The sequence below is a fragment of the Typopeltis vanoorti genome, chromosome 3, assembly GCF_054136105.1.
Source record: "Typopeltis vanoorti isolate ZY-2024b chromosome 3, IOZ_Tvanoo_1.0, whole genome shotgun sequence".
In the NCBI taxonomy this organism is placed as follows: Eukaryota; Metazoa; Arthropoda; class Arachnida; order Uropygi; family Thelyphonidae; genus Typopeltis; species Typopeltis vanoorti.
Window position 1 is genome coordinate 84,347,457 of NC_143551.1, and position 24,590 is coordinate 84,372,046.

The 24,590-nt window shown below is 36.4% G+C and overlaps 1 protein-coding gene across 3 annotated transcripts in view; it reads left to right on the forward strand.

Moving 5' to 3' along the window:
- Positions 1 to 24,590, forward strand: part of LOC150108341 (dynein regulatory complex subunit 11-like) — a 455,807-nt gene that overhangs the window by 94,474 nt on the left and 336,743 nt on the right. For all 3 annotated transcript variants that reach the window (XM_090390703.1, XM_090390704.1, XM_090390705.1), the window contains exon 5: positions 19,164 to 19,352. In XM_090390703.1, the coding sequence (XP_090246829.1) occupies positions 19,164 to 19,352 (189 nt within the window). The remainder of the gene's footprint in view (positions 1 to 19,163; positions 19,353 to 24,590) is intronic.

Consider the following 24,590-nt stretch of genomic DNA (forward strand, 5'->3'; position numbering starts at 1 on the left):
ATATCCATTCCCATTTGCTTTACTTATCCCTCAAAGAAGATGGACTGACTTCAGTGATCAGCTCCCTCTTTAGCACAATGTCTCATTCATTACCAGAATTAATTAGACTTAATGAACCACATATTGCTCTCTGTTGTCTGTCTGTTAGGTTAGCTACTCCCTCACCATTACACCAGCTTCATACCCATTCCCATTTGCTTTGTTTATCCCTCTTCAACTGACTTCAGTGATCAGTCCCCCTCTTTAGTACAATAGTCTCATTCACTATCAGAATTAATCAGATGGATCATTTCTACCAACTAAGAATGACCATGCACCCACCCCCACCACACACACACACACACACACACTTACTGAATCAGGAAAGAGCTCTTAACCTGTCAGTCCTTCCAGTGTCCTAGTTAGGTAAGTTTTCCCATGGTGAGTCAATATAAATGATACTGCGAATGGTTAAGAGAGAGTTATTAAGTTGTTTACAGTGATGCAACGCTTGGAAGAATTATCAGAAATGTGGCTGATGTGTGGCCCCTTCAGCAGTATTTGAATTGATTGGCACTCTAACAGTAAGTGGAGATATCTACTCAGTATTGCTAAATGTAAGATACTATACTTTGAAACTCAGAGATAGTACATCTCAAATAATATAACAGCTATAGAAAGATCAAAGAAAATATCTAAAAAATATTCACTCACTCATACAGTATAATTATAATTGAGACTTATTATGCAATTATATGCAAATGGATCTCATAAAATAGTTCATTTTAGCATGATGTTATAAGACTCATCAAGGGAGTCTCCCCTGATGAGTGGCCCTTGTTTTATTTTATGAAAAATCTCCCCCAGTGTCACTCCTGTAAATACCTCTTAACAGTTTAAATGTCTCAGTTGTGTCACTCTTTTGTCTTCTATCCACCAAGCTTTGCAGTTTGCAAGCTATATGATATATTATATCATATATATAGTAGAGCACAGAAGCAGAGGGTGAAAGAAATGATAGTTGCGGGAATGAATGACTTGAAAGGAGATAAATTTGATATGAGAGAGGACGTGAAGGAATTATTAGACGTAGCGAAAGAAAAGAGTGACAGAGTTAGGATAGTGAGTCTGTTGCCACGATATGACAGAGAAGAATTTAGAAGGAGGGCCATAATCGCAAATGACTGTATGCGCAGGTTATGCAGATGGTGTGGTGTGGAGTTTGTGGAGTGAGTTTAATGGGCGAAAGGATTTGTACAAGATGGATGGCTTACATTTGAATGGATTTAGTGTGCGAAGACTGGAAAAAGTGTTGCTGAGTGAAGTGAGAATGGATGTGCAAAATCAGGGAAACTAGAACTATTAAGGAGGGGAGGAAGTGGATATGCAGACATCAGTGAGGCATTTGAGTGTAAGAATATTTATAATGTGTCCGAGCCAGTACAAAGGGCAAGAAATCAGAATGGGATAGTTAATATAACGCACCAAGATAGGGGTGGGACAAATGGACTGCATTTCATGTATACTAATGCTGGGAGTATTAGGAACAAGAAGAAAGAATTTTTGGCCTTGGTTGGCTCTTCCTGGCCATTATTGGCATTAGTGAAACATGGCTGACAGATGTAGTTAGTGGGATAGAATGTGTAGGGTATAGTGTGTTCAGGAGATATAGAGAGAATAAAATGGGGGGAGGAGTGTTATTGATAATAGCTGATGAACAGCAACCAAGGAGAATAGAAGTTGTATTGCAGGATAGTGAAAAGAGCTCATTTGAGGCTATTTGGTGTGTTGAGACTAACGGAACAAAATATACAGTTGGGTGCTGCTATAGACCAGGTGATGGAATAGATGGTGGCGATAGTATGCATAGGCAAATTGATGAAATGAGTGGAAGGAGGGTAATTATTATGGGGGATTTCAACTATTGTAACACTGATTGGAAGGAGGAGAGGACACATGTGAGGAAGGAACTGGATTTTATTCAATTACTGATGGATATCTGAGACAGCATGTAATGGAAAATACTAGGGGTTCGAGAGTGCTTGACCTAGTAATAGCATCTGAGAATTTGACTGTAATGAATATGACCATGGTGCCACCTATTGGTGAGAGTAATCATAGGGTCTTGACCTGGGAGGTGGCTAAATGTGTGAAATTTTCGATTAAGACAGGGTACATGTGGAATTACCGTGCTGGCAAGTATGACAAGCTTAGGAGACTGCTTGGTTTAGTGCCATGGCATGTAAAACTGCAAGGGCTGGATGTTAATAGGGCATGGGAAGTGGTCAAGGAGCATTTGCAGGAGGTTATGGCTGACTGCATACCAAGAGTCCGAATAGTAAATCAAGTAGGGATAAAATGGATGAATAACACCATTAAACTTGAGTTGCAAAAAAGAAACAACTGTGGAAGGAATTTAAGGAGAAAGGTGACCTGCAGGCATATGAATGGTATAAAGCACAGGCTAATGAGTGTAGTGAGAAAAAGAAGGAATGAGTGTAGTGAGAAAAGCAAAAACAGACTATGAAAGGAAAATTAGCCATGCAAGCTAAAGAGAATCCCAAACAGTTCTTTCAATATGCTGCTAGTAAAAGAAAATCTGTACACGGCAGAATGATTTTAAGGAACGCCGATGGTAGAGAGGTCACTGAATCAGTCGATATAGTGGGATTACTGAGTGAGCACTTTGCAAGCGTATATCATCCAGGTGGTGATGTTGAAGGAATGAAGGAACCATTAGTTTATATGGGAATTGTGGTGAATGAAGTGGAGGTGAATAGTCTATTACAGAACCTTAATGTGAATACAGCTGGGGGATTGGATGGTATATCAGCACAGTTCTTACGTGAAGCGGCTAAGGAATTGTCAGTGCCCTTAACCTTATTGTTTAATCTGAGTCTCGGGTCTGGTTTAATCCCGAAGGGGTGGAAAGAGGGGAAAATAGTTCCAATGCATAAAGGAGGATCCAAGACTACTGTTGCAAATTACCAACCGATCAGCATATCAGGAGTCGTTGTCAAGGTCTTGGAGAAAGTAGTCAAGGGAAAAATACAGGACTGGATTAATGAAAATGAGATGCTTTATGGGGGACAGCATGGTTTTGTGAAGGGTAGATCATGCCTCAGTAACTTGCTCAGGTTTTCTAACACAGTGATGGCTAAACTGGATAAGGGTAATGGGTTTACTGTGATACTGCTGGACCTGGCTAAGGCCTTTGACAGGATACCACATGGAAGTCTAATCCGTAAACTGCAACATATGGGAATGGATATAGGGTTGGTGAGATGGATAGGAGGGTGGTTGATGGAGAGATACCACAGAGTAGTTTACTCAGGAGTAGAGTCCAAAAGACGGCCTGTGTGACTAGTGGTGTGCCACAGGGTTCTGTTCTTGGACCACTGCTGTTTAATTTGTTCATTAACGATATAAGGAAGGATCTGAAATGAACGGTTCATTTGTTCACTGATGATGCTAAGTTGGGTAGGGCAATAGTGAATGCAGAAGATGTCAAAATTTTACAGGATGATTTGGATAGATTGGAGGTCTGTGCTTAAGGAGAATGGATGTCAATTTAATGTGGCAAAATGTAAGGTTATGCATTTTGGGGTGAAAAGATTAGCAGCAGTATATCACATTGGTGGAACTGTACTCCAGGAGATTGATGAGGCCAGGGACTTGGGAGTGTTGGTGGAGCTCATCAAATCACTTGGATGCTAAAGAATACTTTGACGAGCAGAGATAAGCAAGTTATTGTTCCTCTGTATCGAGCCTTGATAAGATCCCATCTTGATTGCTGTGCCCAGATCTGGTCACCTAGGTTTCTTCTTGATGGGCAGGAGGTTGAGTGGATCCAGAGGCGAGTGACCAAGATGATAGCAGGTCATGGATGATAGCAGGTTGTGGGTTGCAGAAATTGGTTGACAGGTGGAAAAGGGGTATGATTGAGACATTGCTAAAGAGTTTCTATAGGATTAATTCAGAGGATATTTTTGAGAACAGGACCAGGGGACATCCATGGAAGCTGGGCAAGAGTGTGGTTAATAAGGGTGTTAGAGCGTTTTTTACTTTTAGAGTGGTGAATGAGTGGAATAAGCTGCCTGAGTCTGTTGTGGGTGCTATGACAGTGAATGAGTTCAAGGCAAAGTATGATAGATACTGTGTGAATGTCAAATAGTTGTGATGGACACGATGTTTAGGGCCTCCCTTGATGAGTCTAAGGACTCCTTGGAGTCGCCTATAATAATAATAATAATAATTATTATTATTATTATTATCGTAAGACTTGCATGGAGTCAAAGACTCATCTAGGAGGTCCCTTTGACATACACACAGCTCATCATATCACACCTTAAACACATTCAAGTTGTCTGCAGACACCACACTCTCAGGCAATACATTCCAGTCATTCCCAGCTCTCCATGCTAAAACTTGCTTCTCACTCCTTGCTCACACCCTCCTTATACAGCTTCCAGGGATGATCTCTTGTTTTCTCTCTCAGTCTCCCACCATTTTATAAAAAACTTCTTCAATGTTAATCCTATAACAACCACTCACGACTTGTAGTTCTCTATCCTATCACCCCTCCTCTTCCTCCTATCAACTAGACTGCAAATTGCATTGTCTCAACCTTTCTTCATATTCAACATTCCAGAGATCAGAGACTATTTTGTTCCATTGCCACTGGATCATTTCCAATACCCATTCATTCCTTTGAAAACCTGTTGATGAAATCTGTACACAGTACTCCATATGTGGCCTAATCAGAGCTTTATACAATGGAACCAAAATCTCCTTACTTCTGTAAGTCAGTGTCCTCTGCATCATTTCCAGAATTTGCTGTGTTGTTCTCGCAATTTTGGCAATATGTCCTCTAAATTTTAAATCCTTATCCACCATCACCCCAAGAGCTCTTATTTCCTCCACCTCCAACAATATATCCCGACAAAGAGTAAATTCTACATCCCATCTTTGTTTTCCAAATTTTAAAACCTTACATTTCACAATATTGAACTGGTATCCCCACTCCTGTACATTTTCACTCAGTCTATTCAAGTCTTCTTGTAAGGCCACAACATCCGCTATACTCCTCATAGTTTGTCCCAAGTTTGAATCATCTGCAAACAGCTCTATATACCAATTCAAATCTTCCCCAATATCATTAACATACAGGTTAAACAGCAATTGCCCTAAAACAGACCTCTGAGGCATACCATTAGTGACTTTCCTCTTTTGAGATATTGCTCCCCCATACACAACCTGCTGATACCTATCAGATAGTCAATTCCATGCACCAGTCTAATATCCAACCCGATCGGCAATAGTTTGACTATCAACTTATCATGCATTTGGTATATTTGATTTAGTGAAAGGTGTAAATATTGAACCATCGTTAATAAGTCATGTGAGAATGGGAAATATACAGGACAGAACCGGTATGAGTAGAAATGCTTTCATTACTGGCATACAAATGATTCATAATTAACATTTGTGATATTAAATGTGTGTCATATAAATTGCTCTGTGGAGCAAATAGCATATGTGATCCTATAAATTCTAGGCATGCATAATTGAATTTTTGAATTGAAAAAATTACAAGGTGAGGGAAAGAAATTTGTTTGCAAGATATAAATAACTAACCAATGATAAATAGCTGCTGTATACATTTGGTAGTTCAGTAAATAGCTATAAAGAGGTGATGACAGGAATACATGTTGGTTGATGGAACAGCAAATCATCTTTAAAATTTGTTCTGTTTGTTATATTATTATTATTATTATTATTATTATTATTACCCCAAGACCTCATGGAGTCAAAGACTCATCTGGGAGGTCCTATTATCACACACACACACACACACACACACACACACACACACACACACACACACACACACACAGCTCATCATACCGTGCCTTGAACACATTCAAACTTCCTGCAGATACCACACTCTCAGACAAGGCATTCCAATCATTCACAACTCTGCATGAAAAAAACCTGCCCATCACTCCCCTACTCACACCCTATTTATACAGTTTCCAGGGATGACCTCCCGTAGATTCCTGGGAGATTCTACTGGATCGGGGGAGATCCGGTAGAATCTCCTGGATCTCCCCCCCGCTCTCCCACTATTTTCTGTAGAACTTCTCTAGCGTTGATCCTATGACAACCTTTACCAACTTGTAGGTCTCTATCATATCTCTCCTCATCCTCCTGTCCACCAGACTGCAAATTACATCTTCTCAATCTTTCCTCATACTTGACATTCCAGAGGTCAGAAACTACCTTAGTCAATCGCCTTTGGACCCTTTCCAACATCTCTTCATCCTTCTGAAACCCAGGTGACCAAATCTGAGCACAATAGTCCATGTGTGGCCTAATCAAAGCCTTATACAACGGAATAAGAATCTCCCTACTTCGACATGTCAGTGTCCTCTGCATCATTCCCAGACGTCTTCGTGTGGTCTTCACAATTTTGGCTATGTGTCCCCTAAATTTCAGATCCTTATCCACTATCACCCCCTAGATCTCTTATTTCTTCCACCTCCAATAATATATCCTCACAAGCATAAATTCTGCATCCGATCTCTGTTTTCCAAATTTTAAAACCTTACATTTTGCAACATTGAACTCACATTTCAGTGCCTAATCACTCAATTTATAAGTCTTCTTGTAAGACCACAACATCTTTACTACTCTTCATGGTTCATCCCCACTTTGCATCATCTGCAAACAACTGAATATCTCCATCCAATCTTCACCTATATCATTAATATACAAGTTAAACAGTAATGGCCACAAAACAGACCCCTGAGGCACTCCACTAGTGACTTTCCTTTTCCTGGATATTGCTTCCCCATAGATCGGGGAAGCAATATCCTTGTTGATACCTATCCGATAGTCAGTCTCCAATCCAGTGCACTAATCTAATATCCAACCACATCTGCTCTAGTTTGACTGTCAACTTATCATGAGGTACTCTATCAAAAGCCTTTGCGAAATCTAAGTATATTACTGTGTATCCTTGTCCAAGGAAGCAGTTACTTTATTGTAATAAGTAAGTAGATTACTAAAATTAAACATGACCTCCCTTTAGCAAATCCGTAGTGTCCATCAAAGATAATACCATTGTTATCAACCCAACTCTGGATCCTAGTTCTCACAAGCTTCTCCAATAACTTAACTACAACACCTGACACAGAGACAGGTTTATAGTTTGATGCTTGAGGTCGATCACCTCCTTTTTGAAGTGGCACAATCTTGCCCTCCTTCCACTCCTTAGGGACTTGACCGAGTGGAAGACTCATATTAAAAAAATATGTCAACACAGGTGTTAACTCCCTGGCACATTCCTTCAGAATACGTGGCGATATATTATCAAGTCCCACAGCCTTATTAACATCTAGTTTACTCAACTCCCCATACACCTCTTGCTCACTTACAGTGAGTCTCTCCTCCCCATCATCTACTGCTCTCAATCTCCATGAAGTCACATTCACAAGATTGAAAGACCTTTATGAATTGCTCATTAAGTATCTCCACCACCATTCTGCAACAGCTGTCTTTATACCATTTTGTCCTATCATTGTCATCCTTTCATAATCGTTCTTTGTTTTGCTGGCTACATATTGAAAGAACTCCTTAGGATTCTTTTTGACTTCAATTCACTTGGTTTTCTGAGAATTTTCTTTTGTCTAGTGAGGATCAGTATACATTTTACACATTAATAGGAATAGGATACATAATTTCTGATCATCATCCAAATTATCCAACCTTTTGCGACTCGTATGTTCGTTACTTTTTTTTTTTTTTTTGTTAGCAGCTCTTCTGTCTTATCAACAATAGATATCTTTCATATGCTAGTACTTTGTTGTAGATCAACTACTTCTTATAATACATATATTCGTTTTTACTCAAGAATAGATACATTTTAACTATGTCTGTTGTTTCCAAAGACTGAAATAAAAAATGTTCCTATACTGTGAAAAACATTCCACCCTCAACAGATGCTATATACTGCAGAAGCAAGAAAACAAGTTAGCTTTATTTATTACTAAGTACAGTACAGACATTTACATTCTATATAAATGTCTGTTTATATAGATTTTACATTCTATATAAATTGTTGCTAAATATGTAGTATATTTAACAACAGTTAATGTAATTGAAGGCAACTGGAATGACACTGATAACGAAAAATTTTCCCCTCTCACAGACTCTATGCTGCATAATGCAATCAAAACAGATTTATTGTAGCACTAAACATAGCAGGCTAACTAAACACATTTGTCCTGATATTCTCTTTCAAATTTTCAGTTCTCGAATATACATATAACAGCTGCATTGTTTATAATGCAGTCATTGGATACAGAATGCACACAGTTTATGTAAAGCAAAAAAAATCAATATGAGAATATATGTATATATATATATATGTGTGTGTGTGTGTATGTGTGTGTGTAACAGGGGTGGCCACAACATGGCTCACAAGCCACATGTAGCACGTGTCATGTGGCTCTTCATGCTCTATCAGAAAAAAATGAATAAAAAGAGAAGAGGAGACAACAAAAAAAAGAGAGAAGAGGGAGAGAAAAACAGCATCAATAAAAATTACTGGAATAAAAAAATTTAATTTGAAGCACATTAAATGAAGTTTACTTTGAACAATTAGAATAATTTTAAACTCGAAACACAATAATTTTAGTTATTTATTAGTAGAGCCCTTCCTTGTATTTATTTTCTTAGTAAGCTCCTTAAAATTTGGTGTTTAATTAGTCAAAGCAGTTGTTACAAGCTCGTTCAAATGTTCATTATTTAAAAACAGATAAATAAAAATTAAATTTATTAAATCTATATTTAGATTTAATAAATTTAAGAGTCGAATATAGCACTTCACAGGAGTATGTGGTCCCAAAAATTGTCAGTTTTTTTTCTAGCACGTTGCTTAAGTATTGGATACCATTGGGCCAGAACTTGCTTCCAAAACTCAATTATGGAACATCCACTTTACTTCACTAGCTTCAGTCCTTTGCCTCTTGAAGTTCCAAAAGCTTCAGTTCTGCAGCTGCGACATCCATCATAACTGGTTTTGAAATAGGACAACTGCACTTAAGCACGCTCATGAGGAAAGGATTTTCCAAAAAAGTGAATGTTAGCTTAAGTTTTTGAAGGTCGCAAAATCAATTGTTGAGTTCTTCAGCCAGATCATTTAATTTGCTAACATAAGATCCCATTTCTAATTCCACTCCTGCCGAATTTGTTAGTATTTTCCCCATACAAACAAAGTGATTGAAAATTTTATTTTCCAGGTCTCTCTGGAAAAGTTGCAGTTTGCTTTGGAAGCTTAGCATGGTCTGTGCAAGATTGGTTATTAGTTTTTTTTCCCTTGCAGTGAAACGTTTAATATCTGTAGATGCTGGAAAACATAGTGAAAAATGCCATGTCTAACAACCACAGAGTGTCTTCAAGCTGAGGGAAAAATTTCTTGTTCTCTCTAAGTAACTGTTTGATTGAGTCTAAGAACAACAAAATTGTTAACTGAGAGAAACCTTACTAAGCAAAACCATGATGCGTCATTAGGAATCTCATCACAATTCAACTGTTTTAGCACTTGAATGAATAAAATTCACAATTCTTAGAACTACTTCCATTACGAGTTCAAATTTAAAACACTTGGCAACTAGATGTGAATAATGCAATGTACAGGTAGGAAAGCAGGATATGAATCATGATTCTCAAGGAGCCCCATGAGTCCTTTAGTTAAAGCTGGAACACCATCGGTTGTGATGCTGACGATTTTGTCGCACAATACCGAAGCTTTTGTAATTGGACCATCAAGAGCTTCTTTGATGTCAGAGCCACATATTATATCTTACAATGCTATCAAGTCCAATAGCTCTTCCTTGACGTCCAGGTCATGAGATGCACGTTGGACAAATGTAGCTAGTTATGGTTTGTCTTGAATATCTGTAGATTCATCCAAAGCCAGATTAAATGCAGCACAGTTTTTCAAGTTATGGTGTAAGTTATTTATAATATCACTGATAATGGAAATTCTCCTTCAATTGTATGCCTGGAGACTGGCATCTGTTTCAATCAGTTTGAGTAGTTTCTTATTATTCAGGTCTAAAACTGAAATTATTTGTGCCATATTCTTCTTGACAAATTCTCCTTCCGTGTACGGACATTTTGCCTGTGCAATATTAAACGCTAAAATAAAACCAGCATCAATAGTAACATCAGTCTATTTAGTAAACATGGGCATCGATTTACTCTGACCATGGAGTTATTCTTTCAAAGTTGAAAGTTTATTTGCTTCAGCTCAGAGCCAAGAGGAAATTCTTTACTAAAATTACTGTGATGCGTGTCATAATGATACTTGAGATTGCTGGCATTGAATTGCACAAGTGTTATTTGACAAATGGCACACATTGGTTTACTTTGTCATTTCACAAAAAGAAACTCCTCTTCCCACTCTGGCCTAAAACTTCTGTGTTCCTCTTAATACTTATGATTTTTATGTGACATTTCTAAGCACTTGAAAAAGAGTTCAGCAATAACTAACAATACGTTGAACGATACTGATAGATGAGCACCGGAAGTGTAACTAACATATTGTGGCAGGCAGGGCATAGCTTCTACATCCCTACCTCTTCACCACCCACCCACCCACTCACCTCACCATGTGCACACTCCCTTACCATTGCTTCGGTCAAAGGTTGTGGCTCTTCTAAGTCTTACTGCAATTATTTTGGTTCCAAAAGGACACATAGTTGTCCACCCCTGATATATAACTTGAAATCAGTTCAAATTACATTTCAGATATTTGATATCATCAAGACACTTCACAAATGCTAATTTTACAAATAAAATTCTGATGAAAAAGTTGCAACTAACATGTCATATAAACTTTGTGATAATGCAACTGCCTTACAGGGAAAGTAGCATACATATGCTAAAGCTAGTTCTCACCAGTGATTTATACATGTGTAGACACCACTTGGCATGAACGTATTAACTACTGATCACCTTATCATCTTCAAATTGGGTGAAGATAACTTAGTGAAGTTCAATTAGAGCCTCCATAGCTCAGTTGGTATAGACAAAGCCCTTTGGTCGGAAAGACCTGGGTTCGATTCCCATCCATGATGTAAGGAACCTTTTTCTGGTCTCTTAACTAAAGTTGAGTTAGCCAGTCTCATACGGAGGCAGAGGGGTTTTTCTCCTGAAAACTCAGTTTTTCATCCTTCAGAACAGGCAAACTGGCCAGGAGAATACATGCAATTGCAGACAAAAAATTACATTAGAACCAATAGCTTCATGTTGGTTTCATAAGATGGTGCTGTACTATCCATATGAGACTCACAGCTGCTGTATCATCATATGCTAATTAATTAATTAGTGCATTTCAATACTATAAAAACCCAGTCATGTCTTATCACACACAAGAAAGATCCTACTTCATTTCCACTTTGATAATATTTCATTATTCTTTCAAGACCAACTTTCTCTTCTTGGGCTGACTGTCACATCGTGCTTATACCAGCACAAGAATATTACATCCATAGCCTCTTCAGCCTCTAAAAAGCTTGTTCTTTTTTGTTCAAAATTATTATTATTATTATTATTATTATTATTATTCAGGCCTCCATGGAGTCAAAAGACTCATCGTGGGAGGTCCTGCCTAAGAAACACAAAGTCTATCAAGACTCATCGAGGAGAGGTCCCCCCCCCCCAAGAAACACAAAGTCTATCATACCACTCCTTGAACTCATTGACTGTTCTTGCTCTCACCACTCCATCAGGCAATGCATTCCATGGTTCAACCACCCTCCATGCAAAGAAACCGCTCCTCACCCTCTTGCTCACAGTTTCCTTTTGTAACTTCCAGGGATGGCCTCTTGTCATGACTCCTTCCCGCTATTCAACCAAGCGAAAGAACTCCCCAGTGTCAACCCTGTAACCACCTTTCAACAGTTTAAAAGTCTCAATCATATCACCTCTCCTTCTTCTATCTAAAAAACCGTGCAGTCCACATTCCCTCAGCCGATCCTCATAACTATCATTGTACAGTCCTGAAACCATCTTTGTTATCCACCTTTGTACCCTTTCCACAGTTTTGTACCCTTTCCACAGTTAATTTATCCCCTTCAAATCCTGGAGACCAAATCTGAGAACAATAGTCCATGTGTGGTCTGATCAAGGTCTTATACAATGGAATGATAACTGTTTTATCTCTGCAGGTCAGTGTCCTCATAATTGCAGCAATCCTCTGTGTTACCTTCACCACCTTTGCAATATGTCCCCTAAATTTCAGGTTTCTATCAATCATCAATCCCAGATCTCTTGTCTCCCCTACTTCCTCCAGTATAACTCCTCCCATAGAGTATGCAGTGTCCCATCGATGTTTCCCAAACCTCAAGACCTTACATTTTGCTGCATTAATCTGAAACCCCCATTCATTTGCCCATCTATCTAGCTTATTCAAATCCTCTTGCAGGGCTGCTGCATATGCACTATTACTAATAATCTTTCCCAGCTTTGCATCATCTGCAAAACAACTGAATATCTCCCCTGCAATCCACTGACAGCGTCATTGATAGAAAGGTTAAACAATATAGGGCCCAGCACTGAGCCCTGTGGGACCCCACTTGTAACCCTCTGCTTCCTTGAAACTGCCCCACCTTACGCAACTCTCTGTTACATATCGGACAGCCAATCCTGAATCCAGTTGACCAATCTGACATTCAGACCCATGTGCTGCAACTTAAATATCAGCTTATCATGTGGCACCCTCTCAAATCTCTTTGCTAAGTCTAAGAAAACTTCTATTCTGCTAAACTCCTAACACTTTATGTTTAAGATCTAGTCAATCTTGGATATTATTTGCAAATTTGGGGTGGTGCACCTCAAAACCTTCCTAAGAATTCTTGAGGATATACAGAAGATGGCGATTGCTGAATAGGTGACCCATCTCTTGCAAACTCTCTTCAATCACTTTCCCATAGGTGTTCTGTTTCTGCCCTATGCCTTTTCAACAGATACTTTCTTGGATACTGTTCTTCTGAACTGGCCACTGCCATTCCTTTTGTCCAATCATGTAAGAACTCTAGCAGCTACTGGCCAATATCCACATACTGTACAATTCCAAACATACCAAACAAACTTCTCATCATCTTTCTTCATTCCAGTTGCCTTTGTTCTTTAGAACACCCCCCCCCATATTGCTTTTCCCACTGAGTACAATCTCCATCTCTTTAAGAAACACATCGATAGATTACTTCTTCCTCCATAATCACTCACCTACACATGATGTTGTATTATCAGTCTTGTGATCTTTCATGTGTGGAGTCATTATAAAAAAAAGGTAAGTAAGAGAATAAATTTGTTGCATGAAGGGTGATAGGAGCATGGAATGCATTGTCTAAGAGGGTGGTGAGAATGCAAACAGGGGATGAATTTAAATAGCACACTATAGACTTTGTGTCATCTAAGGCAGCATTTCCTAAACTTTTTCTACGATGGAACACTTCACAAATCCTGAAATTTTCACAGAACACATTGGTTATTTTATAATGTGTTAATTAATAATTAATTGTTAATTTAGAGGATTTTTATTATTAATTAATAATTGATTATTAATTAAGAATTAATTTATAAACATCACTAAATTAATTTGTGCTGATTTTCATCGACATATCCCATTCTGATCACCAAAAATGTATAACATTATTATGAGTACTTACGAGTGAATGTAGACTTTTTCTCCTGTGTGGTGGTAGTTTTCCCCTCCTTTTGTACATCCTGGAGAGATCGCTTTGTAGGCTGGAGGTGGATGAATCACTATCTGTTGCGTCATCAACTCCTTCAATAAGAGATTTCTTAATACCAAAATTAAACAGAGTCCTTTGTCTCTTATTCATATTAAAATTTAAATCTGCAGGCCTATTACTTTTAAAAAATTACACCAGTACAGTTTCAAAACTTTCACCCTACAATACGAACTTGTGAAGAAAGTATTCAGTATTACTAGATTTGAGAACCGGATACAGACTATCTTGATCTTCATTTTAGTGGAAAAATTTTCTTTATACTTCCTTGCTGATTTTTCACTAACATTTGCAACACAGATGTTATTTCTTTCAGTTTAGAGAACAGAGATGCCACCCATTGTTGTAATTGGTTTGCAGGCAATTTTTATGATCGGTCATAAACAGCAGTATTCTTTTTCCCAATTGTTGAAAGATTTCGATGTGTGAAAATTAACGATAATTCATGAATATTTCCATGTTTAAAAATATTCTGCTTGATCACTGACATTTGCTACACAGATGTCATTTCCTTCAGTTTTGAGAACAGAGGATACGCTGCCCATTGTTATAATCCGCTTGCAGGCAATTTTTATGACCGGTCATAAACAGGGGTATTCCCTTTCCCAAATGTTGAAAGGTTTCAATGCGTGAAAATTAACAATAATTCATGAATACTTCCACATTTAAAAATACACGACTTGGTCACTAACGTTTGCTACACAGATGTTATTAGATGTTCTGGGTCTGAGCTTTTCAACATATTCATGAATATTATTCTCCACAGAATATTTCCACTATAAAATATTTATTCATGAAAAATGCTTAGAAAACTAAAACGACAAATTCCAGGAGAACTTCTCGTGAAACACTTATTCACCTTCTGCAGAACACAGTTTGGGAAACCCTGATCTAAGTTCTACTTTGCATGATGAGTCTTTTATAATTCCACAGAGGTCTGGAATAATAATAATTGATTAATCGGCTATCTGTTATTATTATTATTATTATTGTTATTATTATTGGTCACTAACGTTTGCTACATAGATGCTATTAGACGTTCTGGGTCTGAGGTTTTCGACATATTCACAAATATTATTCTCCTCGGAATATTTCCAACCCAACACCCCATGGAGTCAAAGACTCATCTAGGAGGTTCTTTTATCATACACACAGCTCATCATACAGTGCTTTAAACGTACTCAAATTCTCTGCAGACACCACACTCTCAGGCAAGGCATTCCAATCATTCACAACTCTACATGAAGAAAACCTGCTTCTCACTCCCCTACTTACACCCCCTCTTTATACAGTTTCCAGGGATGACCTCTGGTTCTCCCCTGATCTCCCACTATTTTCTGTAGAACCTCTCCAGCTCTTATAACAACCCCTTAATAACTTGTAGGTCTCTATCATATCTCCCCCCCCCCTCTTCCTTCTATCCACCAGACTCTGCAAGTTGCATCTTCTCGATCTTTCCTCATACTCGACATTCCAGAAGTTAGAAACTACCTTACCAGTCGCCTCTGGATCCTTTCTTGTATCTTCCAGTTGTGCATAAGGAAGAGAAAAGAAAAAACAGAAGAGAAAAGTCACTCATGGTGTATCACCATTAATGAATTTTCACTCATCATTTTGCAATAATTTCTGTTTAATTTGTATATTAATGATATTGGATGTTCATTTATGGTACACAGTTGTTTTTGTTTGTGGTAATGCAAATTTGAAGAGAAATTATGAGTAGTAGAGCTGATGTTGTAACCTTATAGGAAGATCTGAATAGACATACCAAACAATACCAAACAAACTCCTCATCATCTTCCTTCATTCCAATGGCCTTTGTTCTTTAGAACACCTCTCCCCCATATTGCTTTTCCCACTGAGTACAACCTCAATTGAGCAGGATCTTGACATGTGAAATAAAAAAATTAGGACTCCATTGTATAACACTTTCATGAGGCTACATATGGATTACATTATGCAGATCTGGTTACTGGAGAGAGAAGAGAGAGAGAGAGAGCGAGAAAGAATCAAGAGAAGGTCGACCAAGATAATGTCAAGTCTAATCTCTGGAATGTTGGATATGAAGAAGGATTGAAGAAATACCATTTAGAGTTTTGTAAATAAGAATAAGAGAATAATGTGATTAAGACATAATTCGTAAGTAGTTGTTATCAATTAAGTAGAAGAAATTTTTCATAGAATAGAGAAAGAGAGAGAGAGAGAAGTAGAACAAGAGGCCATCTTTGAAATGCAATGCAAATTTTGTTTGCTTACACTTGATTTTAGGATTAAACAAGAATATAATTTCTTGGCATCTATAATTTAATTTATAACTAAGTGGAAAAAAAAACTTTCGACAAATGACAAAGGCATTCCTTTAGAATTTCAGTTTCTTGCTTCCCACAGAAACTTTTATTCTTTTTTGAATTCACAGGAGAAAAACTAACATAAAAACTGGTCTGTATATGACAGCAATATACAGTAGTTGAATTCTTTATGCAGCTTAAAATCACAAAAGACTGAAGAAAACATACCTTGCCTTAATCCAATGAACTTCGTTAACTTCAGTTTTCCATATGAAAGTAACAACAAACTCCACTGAATAAACTACTGAAAACTATATCAACCATATCATCACTTTAGAATGAATTAATGTTTTATGTGAAAACTTCAACATCCATCTTAAAACCTTATCAACAGGTTTACCACTTCAGAACAAATTTTGCCTTCTATATGAAAGCTTCTGGAGAAATAACTAAGGAATGAGGACTGAAATTGATTTCTAAATAAAACAAACTTTACTGGACCTATTTCTATGTGAACTGAAGAGCAATAAAATTCCATTCAGATACTTCTTTTCATAGTGCATGAAAGATTATTTAATTATAATTTCATTATGACACAAGCAGAATTTATAACATTTCTTAATTCTACAATCTTTTATGCACTGAGGTAAGTTCATTTAATTATTCATGGAATGCAGATTACAGTGGTTCCTTTCACTTTTCTCATAAGTAACAACATGATGAAGTTGGTAAACATTTGTCGACATACAAACAGCACCACCATTACGAAACTTTTGATAGCTGATGCAAAATCACAATTATGCTGTAATATCTAACTTAACTAGATTTATTTTATATCTAAGCAAGGCTTTAGTAGTCAAAAATAATAGCCTTATAAAACATCGTACACATGACATACAAAAATTATTATTATTATTATCATTCAGGCCTCCATGGAGTCAAAAGACTCATTGCAGGAGGTCCTTCCTAGGAAACACAAAGTCTATCATACCACTCCTTTAACTCATTGACTGTTCTTGCTTTCACCACTCTATCAGTCAATGCATTCCATGGTTCAACCACCCTCCATGTAAAGAAACTGCTTCTCACCCTCTGGCTCACAGCTTCCTTTTATAACTTCCAGGGATGGCCCCTTGTCATCGCTCCTTCCTGCTATTCCACCAAGTGAAAGAACTCCCCAGTGTCAACCCTACCTTTAAACAGTTTAAAAGTCTCAATCATATCACCTCTTCTTTCTACCAAACTCTGCAGTCCACATTTCCTCAGCCGATCCTCATAACTAATATCGTACAGTCCTGAAACCATCTTTGTTATCTCCTCAGTACTCTTTCCACAGTTAATTTATCCCCTTCAAATCCTGGGGACCAAATTTGAGAACAATCATCTAAGTGTGGTCTGATCAGGGTCTTATACAATGGAACAATAACTCTTTTATCTCTGCAGGTCAGCATCTTTCTCAGTATTGCAGCAATCCTCTGGGTTACCTTCACCACCTTTGTAATATGTTCCCCAAATTTCAGGTTTCTATCAATCATCATCCCCAGATCTCTTGTCTTCCCCTCCTTCCTTCCTCCAGTACAGCTCCTCCAGTTGCATATGCAGCCTCCCATTGATGTATCCCAGACTTCAAGAATTCACATTTTTGCTGCATTAAACCAACACCTCCCAAAACCCTTATTCATTTTCCCATCTGTTTAGTTTATTAAAATCCTCTTGCAGGGCTGCCACATCTGCTCTATTACTAATAACTCTTCCCATCTTCACATCATCTGCAAACAACTGAATATCTCTTGCAATCCACTGACAATGTCATTGATATAAAGGTTAAACAATACAGGTCCCAGCACTGAGCCCTGTGGGACCTCACTTGTAACCTTCTGCCCCCTTGATATTGCCCCACCATACACAAACAACTCTTTGATACCTATCAGATAGCTAATCCTGAATCCCGTTGACTGACCCAACATCTAAACCCATGTGCTGCAACTTAAATATCAGCTTATCATGTGGAGTCCTGTCCCTTTGCAAAATCCAAAAACAATGGTAGTATAGGTATTTCCTTCATCAATTGCTCTTGTTACACAAAAGAAACATGTGTTTTACTAACTAATTTTATAAAATACCTTTTATTAACTTCTTAATTTAATTCATTTTTGTATTTTTAATTTGTGGGATATCTGAATTTCAATACAGATATCCTACAGTGGTCACTTTGCCATTATTATCATGCATTAGTATAACCCTTCTGTAATCATTCTTCCTTTTCATTGCCACATAGCAAAAGCACTCCCTTGAATTTTCTCTCATTCATCTAGTCACCTGCTGTTTTTACATTTTTTTTATTTACTTACTATCTCTTTTATAACTTCCCAAGTTGCCTGACTAATTTCACTGTTCATTTCACTCCTATCTTATTTTTTTTCACATAATTTCTAGTTTTCAGTTGTCCATTGCTCATGTCAGATGTGTACTAACCAGTTCTTATGCTCTATTAATTCTTTTCCTCATTAAATCATAACTTATCATCTCATGGTATGGCTATAATTTTTCCATAATCACCCTCTTGATTGCTTCACATATATTCCTTCTTTTTTTTTTTTTTTTTTGACTGCAACCTGCACAACCACTGATCATTTTCATCAATCTGTGGCAGTGTTGATAACTCATTCACACCTACATTCTCTGAGGCTGCCACTCAACCCAACACTCTAAAACTTAGTGTTGTTTCCATTACATGCTGCCTAAAGCAGCTATTTCTCATGAGCTAGATATCACTTTGCTTCCATAAATAAGCTATCGCTTCTTTCCAATCCATATTCCCATTATTAAAATTCTTTATTGGATCCCACAACATCATCTCTTCAAAGGAGATATTCTTAATATATCTCATATTAAATTTCAGATTAAACAGTATAAAAATGTGGATACTACATATTAACTAAAAATTGTTATTTCTAATATTATGCTGCTACAGGTTTTACATATGTTTATAAAAATTTCACAGAAAGTTTTAGCAATTATATAGAAACTGCTATATTATGAAACTGCAGGGATGTAAATTTTATTTTAGAAAGGCTTTGCTCTTAATATGGAAGATGCAGTGAAACTCATTCAGGTTCATGAAAGAGCTCGTCAAGGTAGATTACGATCACAGCTAATGAAAGAAATAAGAAGAAAAGAAGAAGAGGAAAAGGCATTTGGGAAAAAGAAAGTAAAGCCAGCTCTTATGACTCATGATGCAGCTATTAGAGTTCAGCGGGTAAATATGGTTTTATTTTATTTTAAGTGATATTTTCTGAATTTGTTTTTGATGCTATTATGGTTTCTGAAAATAGCCTTCATTACTGAACCAGTTTTTACTCTTACCACTATTACTGTTGTTACTATTACAATCTATGGAGTCAAAAGACTGACAGTGAAAAGAATAACCATCAAGTTAACCATATGGTTAACCTGATGGTCATCCAAATCTAAATCTAAATCCAGAATAACCATCAGGTTATCCTCTAAATCAAGGTTCACCTTCAGATAACCAGATAAAATCCTCCTAGCAGTATGAGGTTATCAAAATCTTAGCAAACAGAGCTAGACCCATCTGCTTTGACCACATTAACTTTTCTACTGAAATTAATCACATTCAAGACACATTGTTAGCCAATGGCTTCCCCCCACCTAAACAAAATCAATAGAACTCTCCATCCATCTGTGCAACTCCCCCCCCCCCCCCACCTCCAAAATCCAGAACCCAAAAAATCCATTGTCATCTCCTACATCCAGGATGCTTCATAATATACAGACCTCTTTTAGGTCTTACAAAAAATTAACTATCCTTAGATACTCACCAAAAGATCCTCACCACCAACTGAAGTATTCTGGCTACAGTATACTTTGCTCCTAAGCTTAAATAAATGAGAACTTCCAATATCCATCTAGAAGAACACAGAAAGTATATCTTTCATCAACACTAGTCATTCTAGGGTGGCAGACCATGCTATGGATACAGATCACCAGAATCCAATGAGGAAAACCTTCCTTCTATACAGAAACAAATTTCAATCAGAGAGCCTGTCTTTTACAATCAGTCTGTGTTTCCCTTCCTACTAGTGTGCCTGTATGCATATGCTCAACATATTTCTGTGTGTCCATGAAGATGACTTGGTAACCAAGGTGAAATATTGGCTTATTAATCTAATTAGCTAAATAAATAAAATCATTGCTGGATTTGGTCAGGGGATCAGAAGGGCTACCCAAAGCTGAGGTGGTTATATTGTCTCTGACTGGGGAGAGTAATCATGCAGAACCAGATTGACTATATAATGATTAAAAAAAGATTCTGGAATAACATCTTACAAGCCAAAACATACCGAGGGGCTGATATTGGATCAGATCACAACCCTTTGGTCATTAAAGCAGCAATAAAATTAAAGAAAACAATGAAACCTATAAACATATAAAAGTATGATCTTGGCTCCCTTAAAAATCAAGAAATACAAGATAAATTTTTAAAGGAACTGCCACAATCCACTGCTGTGTTCCTGATTCCACCAAGTATCCCAAAGATGAGATTGAGGATAGATAGATGGCAGAAATTTAAAGAGGGCATAAAAAAAAGGCAGTAAAACAAACAATTCCCAAATTTGAGAAGAAGATGAATAAACCCTGGATGAATGACAAGATACTGAAAATGATGGAGAAAAGAAAGAAACACAAAAATCGTCCTGAATACAAAAACTTAAACAAGGGGAGCAGGAAAGAATGTAGGATTGCAAAAGAACTAATGCAAGGAAATTGAACTTCTGGCAAAAAGCACAAAACCAGAGAATGTCATGAAAAAGTTAGGGAGCTAACTAGCAAATCTTGCAAAAAGGGTAGGCTCTCATTGCATTGAAGATACCAGTGGAAATGGAGAAAGACAAAATAAAGGATAGATGGGTAGAGTATTGAAAGGAACTCTACAATCATGATAGAATAGATAAGCCAATACAAGAAGATTTGGAGGAGCCTACTATTCTTACCTGGGAAGTAACAAATGTCATTAGGAAACTGAGACCAGGAAAAGTTCCAGGAATGGATAGAATTATGGCAGAATATCTAAAGGCTTTAGATGACAAGGCTATAAGATCACTGACTGACATATGTAACAAAATATACGAAACTGGACACTTGCCAAAAGATTTTAAGCACTCAACGTTCCTATCAGTACTTAAAAACTTGGAGACAATCAAATGTGAAGTACTGAACAATCAGTCTGATCAGTCAGATAGCAAAAGTTATGTTATATATCATCCTAGAAAGAAATAAACATAAAATCAAAATGGAAATTAATGAAATACAATCTGGTTTTCAGGAAAATAAAGGAACTAGAGAAGGACTCTTCAACATTAGAACTATTATAGAAAGATATCTAGAGAAGCAGAAAGAAATCTATTTATAAATGATGTTGTACTACCAGGTGTTCACTTACGCTTAGATTCGCCGATAGTTCTTCAGCATGAAACTCTTAGATCGTAGTTTTCGATCTCAGAGTTTTGCATACTGGCTGTAAAATAATAAGGGATTTTTATCCCCTTAATTTGAAGTCTACTTATTTTATTGACTACACAAAGGCCTTTGACAATGTACAACATGAACAACTAATCAAATGCATCAGAAATTTAGGAGTATATGGTAAAGATATCAGATTACTGATAAATCTATATTGGGAACAAATTGCCTCAATAAAAATATCAGGAAAAATCTCGGAGGAATTCCCAGTAAAGAAGGGTGTAAGACAAGGCTGTGTTCTTTCTCCTATATTGTTTAACCTCTATACTGAAAATATCTTCCAGCAATTAAAAGAATTTAAAAGAGTCAGCATAGGAGGCAGGAATATAAACAACTTAAGATATGCAGATGATACACTACTGCTAGCTGAAAATAAAAAAGATTTTCAAAACCAAAACCTACTAAAAGAGATGCTGAAGCTAAATGAAACATGTGGACTTAATTTCAACTTCAGAAAAACTAAACCCATGCTGGTAATAAGAGAAAAAGGGAAAATTCCTGATATAAATATTAAGATCAGAGGAAATACTTTAGATCAAGTAGAGAGTTATATATATTTGGATCAACTAATTACAGAGAAATGGAAAGTGTGATAAGGAAATATTAAGAAGAATAGAAATTGCTAGCTCAACCTTCATTAGCATGAAAAACATTCTGACCACAAGGGAAATTCATACAAAAACAAGAATTAGGCTGTCCAAATGTTATGTATGGTCAACACTGCTATATGGAGCAGAAACCTGGACAATATCAAAATATTGTGAAAATAAACTAAAAGCCTTTGAGATGTGGATCCTCAGAAGAATTCTTAGAGTCCCATGGACTGCCAAAAAAACTAATTTAGAAATATTAGAGATGATTGGAGAAGATAGGAATCTGTTGAAAATCATTAAGAAAAGGAAAACCACCTACCTCGGTCACATACTTAGGCATGAATCCCTACAAAAAACACTTCTAGAAGGAATGATACAAGGAAAAAGAAGAAGAGGAAGACAAAGAACAGATTGGATGGGAAATATTAAAGACTGGACCTTTTTGTCCTACGAAGAATGCAAAAGAGAAGCACAAAACCGTACGTGGGCTCATGGTAGTCAACCTCCTGGAAGGAGATGACATCTGACAAGACATGAGACATCATCTACATAAAGTATTTTGGAAATTTATGTGGCATCTGTAGAGTGAAATTTCAACTGTGATAAAAGTTTAAAGAGATGCAGAGGTAACAAACTACCTAAACCTATGATGAGAATGACAGCATGAAACTAGACCAATGTTTGGACTTCATACATCTGCTCATCTCAGCTATAATGCCAATCTACTATCTAAATCATTCATAGTCTTGGCATAAATATGGTGATCTCTGGAAGATTTACATGGTTCTCTTTGATCTTCAGAAAGTAAAATAAGTCTCATTAACTTTGTCTCTTTACTGAACAGTTTATTCTAATGTTATGTATCTATCATCTACATGTAAAATGCAGATATACTTTCAAAGAGATATCTAGACTCTTTGTGATGCACAGAAATAATAAAATATACAATTCATGTATGTGTAGATTAATAAATTTTATTGACATATATAGTAATAAGTCTATACATATAAATTCATGCAATTTGTGAATGTATGGAATGAATTTGAAACAAAATCAGAATGATTTAAGTTAAACGGACTGCATTCAAATAGGTGTAATGTCAGACATATGGAGAATGAGAGAGAGAATGGACAAAGGTAGGATGAATTGAGTGTGGCTAAAGATCAGAGAAAATTTGAGAATCATAAGAATCAGATTGTAGAAGAACAGATGGATACAAAACTTAAAAGGTGATTATGGTAGATTTGTGAACGTCATCATCATCATCATCATCATCATGTGTTTCAAGGATTTAGGCCTAAAGTGGCCTGTTCTGGACTTAGAAATCATTGTTGAATCTTTTTAGAAGATATCCTGGTTTTCTTTTTCTTAAAAGTTTGTAATTTAAGACAGTCTTTCTGTTTTGTTTTGGCAGTCTTTCTGTTTTCATTCTTCAATTGTTCCATCCATTTATGTTTATATTTTCAAATTTTTTTTCTATTACTAATTCCTGGTGTAATTCTTTCATAATTTCTTCATTTCTTTTGTGATCGAATAGAGTATACTTTGCAGTTTTTCTCATAAACTTCATTTCAGCTGTTATTAATCTTTGTTTGTCTTTTTGTTTTATTGTTCAGATTTCACTTTCATACAATAGGACTGGTAGGGCTAATGTATTGTATACTTTTAGTCTGGTTTGTTTTTGAACTAGGTTAGGTTTAAATATAGAGTTAATTACACCTGGTATTTTTATATTTTTGCAATTTTTAGGTTTATATCTTTTTCATTTTCATATATAATCATACATTCCAGGTAGTTAAATGAATTCATCTGGTCTAAAATCTTGTTATCTATTACTATTGGATCTTGTCCTTTAAAGGCCATCGTTTTTGATTTTTCTGTTGATATTATCATTTTGTAATCTTTGGCTATTTCATTTAAATTTAAAATATTTTTCTGCAAGTTATTTTCAGAATTTGTAATTATTATTTGATCATCAGAAAAAAGGAGAGTGTTTAAGTTCACAGTAGGAGCAAGTTTAATACCTTGATGGAAATTTTTATTCCATTTTATTATTATTTCATTTAGATAGATATTAAAAGGAGTTTCTGAAAGGGGTATCCCTGTCGGACTCCTTGGTTTATCTCTCTCGGATATGGTAGTTCATAATCTTATTTGTATTTGATTATTTTCATGTATACTTATGATAGCTTTTAGAATATTATTTGGTATTTGTCTTTCTTTTAATATGTTAAATAAGATAGTTAGGAGGTGTCACGAATAATAATAATAATAAAGATACTTCTTTGAATTTTATCAAATGCTTTTTCAAAGTGAATAAATGTGATATGTGTTTCTAAATTGTATTCTCTTCTTTTCTA